Below are 12,409 nucleotides of genomic sequence, written 5' to 3' on the forward strand. Positions count from 1 at the left end.
AAAATGAAGTTTTCTATGTTTTATTTGTGCTTAAAAAAAAGCTCAAGAGCACATTTTCCCCCATCTTATACACAGACTTAGGACTGAAGCCAAAACACAGGAAGTGCAGCCTGGAGTGCTGAGGGGGGTGTGTCCAACCAACCAACAGCATGTGGCAGTTAAGTGTGAGAGGAGCTATGATTGGATGAGGCTGGACACCCCCCCCTCAGTACTCCGGACTGCACTTCCTGTGTTTGGCCTTCGGTCCTAAGTCTGTGTATAAGATGGGGGAAAATGTGCTCTTGAGCTTTTTTTTAAGCACAAATAAAACATAGAAAACTTCATTTTTTTTTAAACAAAGTATATTAGAAATATTTTTTATTTACCATAAGGAGTGCAATAGCAAATATTAGTTTTAATGAGAGTTACCCTTAAAAAATGCCCTATCTGAAATTGTCAGCAAATGACCCAGTTGTCTACAACCAGTCGTGTACAGCCCGGGTTCTGGTGCTGATGAATTCCATTACTGGAGGATGAGGCTCCACCCAGGACTCATCATAATAATTACTGGTTACTCTATGTCAATAGATAGATCACTATAATGACGATAAACTACACTCAAAGTCCTGATAAGGAAGAATCTCCAGAGATAACGGAAGACTTGCTTTATATTTCGTAAATGTAATGTCTTTATTCATAGGTTCATTGCTTTGTATATCCATAGATTTAAAGGGGTACTTCCGTGGAAAACTTTTTTTTTTTGGTGCTAGAAAGTTAAACAGATTTATAAATCACTTCTATTTAAAAAAATCTTAATCCTTCCTAAAGAGAAATCCAAAAAAAGAAATGCATTTCCTATGATGTCATGACCACAGTGCTCTCTGCTGACCTCTGCTGTCCATTTTAGGAACTGTCCAGAGCAGCATATGTTTGCTATAGGGATTTTCTCCTGCTCTGGACAGTTCCTAAAATGGACAGCAGAGGTCAGCAGAGAGCACTGTGGTCATGACATCATAGGAAATGCATTTCTTTTTTTGGATTTCTCTTTAGTATACGGCCCCTAAAAAGTACTGGAAGGATTAAGATTTTTTAATAGAAGTGATTTACAAATCTGTTTAACTTTCTGGCACCAGTTGATTTAAAAAAAAATAAAAATAAAGTTTTCCACGGGAGTACCCCTTTAAAGGGGTATTCAGGTGTGAGGTGCAAACTTGAGCCCCGTGCAAAATTGCTTCCGCTCCTCCCCTCAGCTCTCCGAAGGTTTCCAAAGCTAGAGCTGGGGGAGGGCATAGCAAAGACAGAGCTGAGAGAATCTACGTCCCTCCTCCTGAGCTAGGGGCGTGGAGAGAACTGTGTACGGGGCCGAGAGAGGTGCAGAACTGCGTCCTGCACAGCTCCGCCCGACGGAAAATTGCATCTCACACCGGCCAAAGACATTTTATACCCTAGCCAAAGCATAGGGGTTAACATGTCTGATCACGGAGGGCCCGGCGCTGGGACTCCCAACGATCTCCTTGCAGCACCCGCATTCTATGCGGGGCTGCTGCTCCAGTCTCGGAAACCTCTGTGTTTCTGGGACTGGAGATGTGACGTCACACCACGCCCCTTCCTGACGTCACACCACGCCCCCTCCATTTATGTCTATGGGAGGGGGTGTGATGGCCGTCACGCCCCCTCCCATATACATGAATGGAGGGTGCATGACGTGATGTCACGTCTCCAGAGGTTTCTAAGACTGGAGCAGCAGCCCTGCATAGAATGCGGGGGTGCCAGTGGTGGGACCCCCGCGATCAGACATCTTATCCCCTATCCTTTGGATAGGGGATAAAATGTATTTTGCCAGAATACCCCTTTAATCCCTGCCTATTTTTGTAGAATATGATAAGGAAATGTCTACCTCCCCATGGCATATCTCTCTTTGTCTATATGTAAATGAGGCTCAAGTGCCCAGGGGGCATTTCTCAGAATATTATAAGCCCAGGCAAGTCCAGCCCATGCCCACCTCTGTTGCTGCTTGCATTCGTCTACCCCTTTTGACTGACAGTTACTTGATAAGTGGGACTTAACTGGGCTCTTGCTGGGGTGAAAATGTCCCCTGGACACTTTAGCCTCATTTGCATAATAATAAAAAGACCCATCTTGGCACAGTAAAGACTATGAAGATAAGAAAGGTATGCCAACAATTCTGAGGACTAGCCTTATCTAGCCATTGGCCTTATTTAAACGACGCTTTTCCTGCTAATAGATCGGCTTTAAGCCCACTTCAATATTAAAAGAGAAGTATTGTGCACAAAAAAGTTATTCCCTACCCAAAGGATAGGTTATAAGTTTTAGATCGCGGTGGGGTCCGACCGCTGGGACCACCCGAAATAGACCCTCCTTTAAAAGGGGTTATCCAGGAAAAACCTTTTTTTTATATATCAATTGGCTCCAGAAAGTTAAACAGATTTGTAGATTACTTCTATTAAAAAAAATCTTAATCCTTTCAGTACTTATGAGCTACTGAAGTTGAGTTGTTCTTATCTGTCTAAGTGCTCTCTGATGACACCTGTCTCGGGAACTGTCCAGAGTAGAAGCAAATCCCCATAGCAAACCTATTCTACTCTGTGCAGTTCCCGAGACAAGCAGAGATGTCAGCAGAGAGCACTGTTGCCAGACAGAAAAGAACAACTCAACTTCAGCAGCTCATAATTATTGGAAGGATTAACATTTTTTTAATAGAAGTAATTTACAAATCTGTTTAACTTTCTGGAGCCAGTTGATATATTTAAAAAAAAAAAAAAAAGTTTTTTCCTGGATAACCCCTTTTAATACAAGGGCAAGTTAAAACACCAGTTCTCCGCAAAATGTAAACAAGAGACTAAATTATATGAAGGAGGACACAAGGGTGTAAAGAGCAACTGGAACACATCATTCACAAGAAAATGATATTACATTTCTTTATTGAGGCTGTATGCGGGCTCATTTTCTTTGCTGTAATCTGAAGTTTTTTTATCAGCACCATTTTTGTTGAGATGGGATTTTTTGATCACTTTTTTTATTTTATTTTTTATTTCATATGAAATGCCCAAAAAAAAAAAACTGCAATTCTGGACTTTGGTATTTCTTAGTTTTTTTTACAGTTACATTGATGATTATTATAAAAGTATGGACATTTCTGCATGTGGCGATACCACATATGTTCTTGTCTATGTTTGTTTTCATTGATTTATTTGAAAAATGGGAAGGGGGGGGGGGTGATTCATACTTTTATTAGGAAAGGGGCTTATTCACATTTATTAATAAAATATATTTTTATTTAATTTACTATTTTTTTTAGCCCCTATATTACATGCATTCAGTGATTGCATATACTGTAGTATAGCATTGATCAGTGTTATCGGCGATTTGCTTCTCCAGGCTGCTTTGGCAGGGCACCATTGGGAAGGGACCCTGCAGTTGCATTGTGAAGGGCCCGATCAGCCGCCCTAAAGGAACGGAACCAGTATTTTTTTTTTTTTTAACGCATTTAAATCCTATGATCAACCTTGAACGCAGAATCTAAAGGGTTAGTGTCTAGCTTTAGCAGTGAGTCCTGGCTGCTGATAGCACCCATTACTCACTGGCTTTAAAGTAAGCTCAGCTCCTGTGCTCGTTTAAAGGGGTACTCCGCCCCTAGACATCTTATGCCCTGGGGACCCCCCTGATCTCGTTGCTGCACCCAGCGTTCGTTTAGAGCGTCGGATGCAGCGCTAGAGGCTCGTAAAGTCACAGTCGCGCCCCGCTCGTGATGTCATGGCCAAGCCCCCTCAATGCAAGTCTATGGGAGGGGGTGTGAATCAGTCACGCCCCCTCCCATAGACTTGCATTGAAGGGGCGTGGCCGTGACTACATGGGCGGGGTGCGGGCACGACGTCACGAGCCGCCGGCCCACATCGCCAGTCATCCGGCACGGAGCGAAGCTCACTCCGTGCACTGGATGTCTGGGGTGCTGCAGCCGAAATCGCAGGGGGCCCCCACGGCGGGACCCCCGCGATCAGACATCTTATCCTTTGGACCCCTTTAAAGTCTCTTAAGGGGTAAATGCCTTATCCTATTATTCTGGAAGGGTTACGCCACCACTTGAGCAGACTAGCTGTGACATACCCCTACTCTAAAGGAAACAAGAATGATCCAAATGTTCATGTGTATAGAGGGGTATGGACAGAACAAACAGTTTGGCTGATAGCTATTGAAAGTGTATGGCCAGCTATAGTAATACTGAGTCAGGGGCCATGGGCAACTGCCTAGTTGGCCAGCCCCTCAAACTGGCCCCTATACTGTAAAACTGAGTCTCTCCATCTTTAATTGCAGATTGAAATTGAAAGAATGCAAGACACAGATCCGCCCCCATCAGATGCAGAATTTGAAGGAGTAGGGGATTATGAAGAAGGGATTTATTCCGAATGGTGGACGCAACCCAAGTCTAAAGGAGACGTGGCAGAGAAATCAGAAGGGCTGTAGGTGAAGATCACAGAGAATCATGAGAGGAGCAATATGAGGTTACATAAAACATGGATTCTACTTTTTCAGAAACAGCGCCACTGTTGTCCATAGTCTGTGTCTGGTATTGCAGTACAACCCTTCTCAATTGAATGATGCTGAACTGCAATACCAGTTACAGCCTAGGCCCAAGGGTGGTGCTATTTCTGGAAGGGAGCGGCCATATCTTTATAACTCATATGACAGACCACACCCTACAAAAATTGGGACTGTGTCCAGATATGGGAAGATTCCATACCTGTCATTGTTGTGTGAGTCAGACTAATCTGAAGACAACATTATACTCATTGGACCCCGAGACCCTGAGGCTTATGCCGAATTTTCTTTGTGCAATGCAAGAGATGGACACACCCAACAGTATTGTGTGAAAATAAAATGTCCTCAATTATTATAAGAGGAATAATATGATAATGGATATGGAAAAATAACAAACCAATTGGAATGTGAGTGTTTTTTTGTTTAGTTTTTTTGCTATATTCATGCAGCGGGACAGATGGAGCTCAATGGATGCCCCCTTTACCCTTGTTTACGTTTACGTTTTTTGAATTAAAGGGGTTCTCCAGTTCTATATCATATAATGAAATTGTCTTCAACTTAAAGGGGTATTCCAGGATTATTTTTCTTCAGCCTTTGAGCCCATGATGCCAAGTTATAATACTGTGTAATACACTTCTATTACTTCGGTGCGCCCCTTAGTCTCATTTTCATGCACAGGATCCACACCCAGAATTGCAAGTCTTTTTATTTTACAATTGTCTCTGACATTTCCCAGCATCCCATGCGGTCAGAGACAATATGTCATATGTCACATGGTCTCCAGAAGGGCGTGGCTATGGATAGATGTGTGGTGAGCCACAGGTTGTAAAGGTGAGGTGTATGGGGAAGATGTTATAGCCCAGGGGCAGATGGTATTAACCTAAGTGTTCGTGACGCCAGGACGTGGTTTTCCTGATAATCACCCAAACAAGAGTACCGCTAGTCCTTGTTAGGCAGGGCAAATAAGAGTCCTAGGCCAGGTTAGGGTTAACGATAGCTTTACTGAGGTAGACAGATGGTAACAGTCTTTACAGCTAGGCCAGGATCCCAGAGAGGTGACCAGTAACACAGAAGGACTTGATAGACTTTAGGACAGCCACGCTGACTATAATAGACTTGACTTGACTGAAGATAGTGACAGCAGACAGAGATGACTTAACTTACTGACTTGTGGCTGTAATTTAGGCTTGAGGCCTCCAGATGTGCTGGACACTGGCTCTGAGACGTCTGCACTGAACTTGACCTCAGGATCTAAAGGGGGGCTTACAAGGAGCCCATAGGTCAAGCTGCAGGTCACCAGGTTAGCTGGTGCTCTCTGGGTAACAAACATGTAAATTGAACATGTGACCACATTATCATGTGACTTACTCAAAGGAAAGGTCCTCTATACATAACACATATAACACTATGGGGAGGACGCTGCAGGAGAACCCCTATGACACAGAGGGACTCAACCTGACGGGGCCTAAGTACTGTACGGGACTATATCCTGTACTGGGACATCACAAGTGGATAACATTACTTCAGTAAATACCTTCCACCAACCCACTGCAGCATAGCCACGCCTCCTGGAGACCATGTGACTTATAACATATTGGCCCTCATTTACTATTGCAAACCCGCCATGTTTTGTTGGGTTGTGCGCCAGATTCTGTTGCATTGCGCCCGAAATTCTGTCTGCCCCAGACTGTGCGTCAGAATTGGAAAAAACCCCGAATAACTCTCCATTTTTCTAAGAAAATCCGAAAAAGGGGCGTGTTCCCGACATTTTCACAAAAACCCAACATATTTACTAAGGTTTCCACATAAAATGTGGTGGATTTGAGCTGAAGAAAACCCAACAGATCAGAACATGTGTAAAAAAAAAGCCAAGTGTAGGGAAAGTGGAAAATGTAGGGAAACCTTAGTAAATACCGTGGAAAATAAATTGTAGGGAATTAAAACCCACAAAGAAACCTACACAACACTCTTAGTAAATGAGGGCCATTGTCTTTGGCTGCATGGAATGCTGGGAAAGGTCAGAAACAACGGAGCACCACAGCACTTCCGGGTGTGGGTCCTCTGTATGGAAATGTGACAAAGCAGGACACGGGGGAAATCGAAGAATACTATAAAGTATTATTATAACTGCGCATCATGGGCTCAAAGGCTGAAAAAAATATATCCTTTTCTTATGATTCCGTAAAATTTAAAGATCTCTGCTTGAAGTTCAGGAATAAAAATGTTCTTTTTTTTCTACTTTTGCAGATCTAATACTTTTACTAAAAGGTTTGCTGCCGTCACGCCCACTCCCACAGACTTGCATTGAGGGGGTGTGGCCGTGACATCACGAGCGGGGGTTGACTGTGAAGTCACGAGCCTCCACCCGCATCGTCAGTCATACGGCAGGGAGCGAAGTTCACTCTGTGCCCCGGATGTCTGGGGTGCCGCAGCCGACATTGCGGTGGTCCCCAGCGGCGGGACAGCCGCGATCAGACATCTTTTCCCCTATCCATTGGATAGGGTAAAATATGTCTAGGGGCGGAGTACCTCAGTAATTCAAGTCTGTATTTCCATTAGACATGTGGGCCTGTGCCTAGGGCGGCATTGATAAGGGGGGCAGCACTTCTGTTGGTGAAAAAAATAATAATTTGATGTAGCTGCTGCCGCCCCTTTGGTTCAATTCACATGGGTCATATTTGGCGCAAATGTTACCTGCATATTTGCAGCCACTCATTTTGTCGTGGATTTGTGATCGATTTCACCGTATTCTGTGTATATGGGGGAGATCCACTATTAGTCCACAAAGAAATCTGCATGTAATGCACTGACACTGTTTGTGACAGATCTGCATGAAAAAGTTCCTATGCACATGGAGTCACCCCATGGAGTTTGCTTACTTGGTTTCTAAGTACAGAAGTTGATATAAAGGTATTTGGAAAAACATATGTGGGGTGGCCACGGGTGAGGTCCGCAGCCACCGCTACGCTGGGGTTAGCTACTTGGTTCTTGGGGGGGGTTATGAACCCAGGGTCGGATGGTATTAACCCTTAATGTCATGTGACGCCACTGTAGTCTTGGTATCTCCCGGGGTACTACAGGTCCGGGGAACTCCGTCTCCCCACAGGCTAGCAAGGAAAGAATTGACTCCACACTAGGTTGCAGTTTATCGGAGGCTTTACTAACTTGAAGATAGGTGGTACAATCTCCACAGCGCTCAACCAAAGTCTCCCAAAGGGTTAACAGACAGTCTCTAGAGGACCACACAGTGTGCAGTGCCTGGACTTGATATTGCATATATGCTTGGCTCTTACGGCCGGACTAGGAGTGTTAGGTCTGCGCTATATTAGGCTTGAGATTAAAGTCACTTACTGAAGTATCGGTAGATTTGTGGCTTTTCGCCGGAAGATAATGAATTGTCCTTTAGGAATTCTCTGATCAAGGCTGAAGTAAAGGCTGGATATTTCTCCACTCTGTACTCTGACTGAAATGAGTTGATGATTCTTCACTCTGAACTCAACTTCTCTCCTGAACTCTTGAACTCTCCTGAACTCCTGCACACCACTCCACTCCTGAACTGCACCTCTGAACTCAGCTCCTAAACTGAACTACACAGGAAATGCCACCCCTTATGAGGGAAGGCTGAACTAAAGCCCATTGGCCAGGCAGCTGTGGATCATTGAGTTGTCTGTCTCTCCTTTGGGAGCTGGAGGCGCTCTGCGAAACACTGTTGTAGAGACATATCAGAGAATGATCCGGGAGAATTCATGAACGGGAATAAAGGGGATATATCATGAACAAAAACTTATGCCCTATCAGCAGATTGAACCTATCACTTCTCATGAATATTCATGTAGCTGACATGTTGTTGTGGTGACGCACATTCGATCTTACAAAATGAATGAGCTCATGTGGTATTATTCGGGTAATATATTACAACAGAGCTCTTTAAAGGGGTACTCCACTGCTCAGCGTTTGGAACAAAATTTTCCGAATGCCTAGAGCAAGCGCCGGGAGCTTGTGATGTCATAGCCCCGCCTCTCATGACCTCACGCCCCGCCCCTTCTATGCAAGTCTGTGGGAGGGGGCGTGACAGGGGTACTCCGATGGAAAACTTTTTTTTTTTTTTAAATCAACTGGTGCCAGAAAGTTAAGCAGATTTGTGAATTACTTCTATTAAAAAATCTTAATCCTTCCTGTACTTATTAGCTGCTGAATACTACAGAGGAAATTCTTTTCTTTTTGGAACACAGAGCTCTCTGCTGACATCACAAGCACAGTGCTCTCTGCTGACATCTCTGTTCATTTTAAGAACTGTCCAGAGTGGGAGAAAATCCCCATATCAAACATATGCTGCTCTGTACAGTTCCTAAAATGGACAGAGATGTCAGCAGAGAGCACTGTGCTCGTGATTCAGCAGAGAGCACTGTGTTCCAAAAAGAAAATAATTTTCTCTGTAGGATTCAGCAGCTAATAAGTACTGGAAGGATTAAGATTTTTTAATAGAAGTAATTCACAAATCTGCTTAACTTTCTGGCACCAGTTGATTTAAAAAAAAAAAAAAAGTTTTCCATCGGAGTACCCCTTTAACATGTTAACATGCCCAGAAAAGCCCAATGTCTATTTGAATTAAAGGTGTTTCTTTCCGCAGCAAAGGGGCATTTCACCTATAGACATGAATGGAGGAGACGTGGCATGACATCACAAGGGGGTGTGGCGTGACCTCACGACTTCAGTCCCGGAAATCCAACATTTCCCATATTAAAGCAGCACCCGGCACAGAATGCCGAGCGACAGGACCCCCGCGATCAGACATGTTGTCCCTTATCTTTTGGATAGGGGATAAGATGTCTATGGGCGGAATACCCCTTTAACCCTGACTCCAGGTGGTGCGGATCAGCTGACAGAATTTTGTCAGTCAATTCCTTGCTGACTTTCGGGAGTGTGCATAGGTCCCACTTGTACAGTTTATAGATCCTGCATTTAGCTCTAGCCCCTATATGAGCCTTGTATATGGCCAGGGAGATCCATCCATTCTTTCTTTTTCAGAAGTCAGGCTGTACAGAAAAAATTATTGAAACTATACAGCTTAATAGTATTGCTATATGGTGCTTGAATATCTTTACCATATAGTACTTAAATGGGCACTGTTAGACTCAAAAACTTTTTAGATGTTATACATCTTGGCAAAAAATTAAAGGGTTACTGTCATTAGAAACAACTAATTTTTTTATTTAATACTTCCTTAAAAACTAAGCATTTTTTAATATACTTAATAAAATAAGTATTTTAAAAAATTGCTAAAGATGTGAAAAAATTGTTTTAAAAGAATGGCCACTAGGGGTCTCTGTCTCTTTAATTTTGCAAACGAACCCTGGTAACCAAGACTTTTTGGTCCAGCAACTAGGTATTTTGAACCCATGTGCTGAGGGGAGAGGATGGGGGTGGTACTCTCCCTGCACTGCTCCTTGCTGTGCCTCAGTGCAGTCAGTCAGTCAGCTTTCACCAGTGTGAGACAGCTTGCAGCCTATTTAGATGAGAAGCATTCCCATACACACTGACAAGCAATACAAGGAGCTCAATAATTATTCATATGCAAAATGGTTTCTCTTTGGTCATTTTATGAACTTATTTCTTGTGTATTTGCACCATATAGGTTCCACATGGCTGCTTTAGGGTTATAAAAAAAAAAAAAAAAACATGTAATTTGGGCACAAAGCTGTGTAAATGTAAAAATATATATTTATTTATTTATTTTTGGCACAAAATGCAGATATTTCTTGTACCATATAGGTTTCAATTGGCTGCATTAGTGTGCCCTTAAGGCACAAAGCTTTGCAAATGTAAATAGTTTGTGAAGACCTCATGACAGGGCAGGGGGAGGAAAGGAGCTCATCATGCTCCTGGAGAAACGCCCCCAGCCTGCAAGAGAAGTGCAAAAAGACTGATCACAGTAATACATTCATGTCATGAAAGAGGGGCAGGGAACAGGGAGTTAGTGACCCCTAAGTGTCCCTACAATCGCTGTCCCTTCCTATTGCACATCCACCCTAAACAACGGATCGACAACAATGAGGACAGACCCTATACTGCGCTAAAGTGAATGGGCGTAAGAATCAAACAAAACAAAACAAACTTTACGTGTAAGGAAACAAATCAGAAATATAACGGGAACACTACAAAGCTACAAACAGATATACCGGGCAAGTTATAGCACACTAACACAGTTCAAGAACCAGGACAAAATAACGGCAGATAAGATAATATAAATACTAGATATGAGGATAAGTATACAGGAGACAAAACCAGGAGATGCAGGGGATGAACAGGTTAACAGAATGTCAGAACACTAAACGGATCAGGAATTCAAGAGCACTGTTCACACAGGACTCAGAACAAGAAACACACTAGACACCCCACTCCAAACATGCAGGGACATCAATACTAAAGCCAAGTAGGCTCCTAGCTAGCGGGCACACTCCACAGTGTGAACAGAATACTGGCCTAGGAGGAAACAAAAATCCTAAATACAAGCAAACACATGTACATACACAAGGTTAACTCACTCCTAGATAGACGGATTAGCACAAGGCTCAGAACAGGATTCTATCCAGGATCAAACAAGGTCAAAACATAACTGACAAACGCACAGGGTGAACACGGACTAGGCTGTGTTGTTTGTGCCGCGTGTCGCTCATAGAGCGGTGAGCACGACAGCAGAACAGCTGATCACCTGTGGTGCTGGAAGGACTGGAAGACTGCAGGCGCTGATGTGGCGGGCGGCAGCGGCTGCCATGCGCATCATCAGCAGGCCCGGTACCACAGGACATGACAGGCTCTGTCAAGGGGCTGGAGCTGTAAATGGTGCTGCAGCGGCTGGCGGCAGGAGATGCCTTTGACAAGGGGAGCCGGACTGCCGCTGCCGACCGGGAGTGAGGCTGTCAATTAAATTACCTGCCGGTGCCGCCCTGCCTGGACTCTGCGGGACCACACAATGACACAGGGATGTCACCCGCGCCGCTGCTCTGCTCTGAGGCCTATAAAGCCTTCTAGCCCAATGAATGGGGGAGCAGAGCTTCACAGAAGATCCACGTCTGTCAGACTACAGCAGCAAAAGGAGCAGAGCAACTGAGAGGACAGAGAAGCGCCTGGGGACACTTTATATACAAAGGTACTTTGGAACAATGTATTATGTATTTATGGAGCACTCTATAGATGGGGCACTTATATATGGACAATGTATGGGGCCACTGCATTATCATAATCTAGTGTCCCCATATAGTGTCCATATATAAGTGCCCCTATATATAACAGTTTTTTTTTTGCATTTTTGCAAAAAAATTTTTTTTCATTTTTCCTCCTTCTAAAAATCGTAACACTTTCAATTTTGCACCTAGAGACCTATATGAGGGTTTGTTTTTTTGTGCCACCAATTGTACTTTGTAATGACATCAATCATTTCACCACAAAATCTACTGCGAAACCAAAAAAATAATTATTAGTGGGGCAAAATTGAAAAAAAACCAACAACTTAACCCCTTCAGGACGGAGCCCATTTTGGCCTTAAGGACCGGAGCGTTTTTTGCACATCTGACCACTGTCACTTTAAACATTAATAACTCTGGTTAGTTATCATTCTGATTCCGAGATTGTTTTTTCGTGACATATTCTACTTTAACATAGTGGTAAATTTTTGTCGATACTTGCATCCTTTCTTGGTGAAAAATCCGTAAATTTGATGAAAAATTTGAAAATTTTGCATTTTTCTAACTTTGAAGCTCTCTGCTTGTAAGGAAAATGGATATTACGAATACATTTTTTTTTGGTTCACATATACAATATGTCTACTCTATGTTTGCATCATAAAATTTACGTGTTTTTACTTTTGGAAGAC

The 12,409-nt window shown here is 43.3% G+C and overlaps 1 protein-coding gene across 1 annotated transcript in view; it reads left to right on the forward strand.

Moving 5' to 3' along the window:
• The window catches only part of P3H4 (prolyl 3-hydroxylase family member 4 (inactive)), a 40,219-nt gene extending 33,477 nt beyond the window's left edge, over nt 1-6,742 (forward strand). The window contains exon 8 of the mRNA XM_056547972.1: nt 4,312-6,742. Coding sequence (XP_056403947.1) covers nt 4,312-4,461 — 150 coding nt within the window. The 3' untranslated portion in view covers nt 4,462-6,742. The remainder of the gene's footprint in view (nt 1-4,311) is intronic.
• Nucleotides 6,743-12,409: the final 5,667 nt, after the last annotated feature.

Source organism: Hyla sarda, chromosome 12 (assembly GCF_029499605.1).
Source record: "Hyla sarda isolate aHylSar1 chromosome 12, aHylSar1.hap1, whole genome shotgun sequence".
Classification (NCBI taxonomy): domain Eukaryota; kingdom Metazoa; phylum Chordata; class Amphibia; order Anura; family Hylidae; genus Hyla; species Hyla sarda.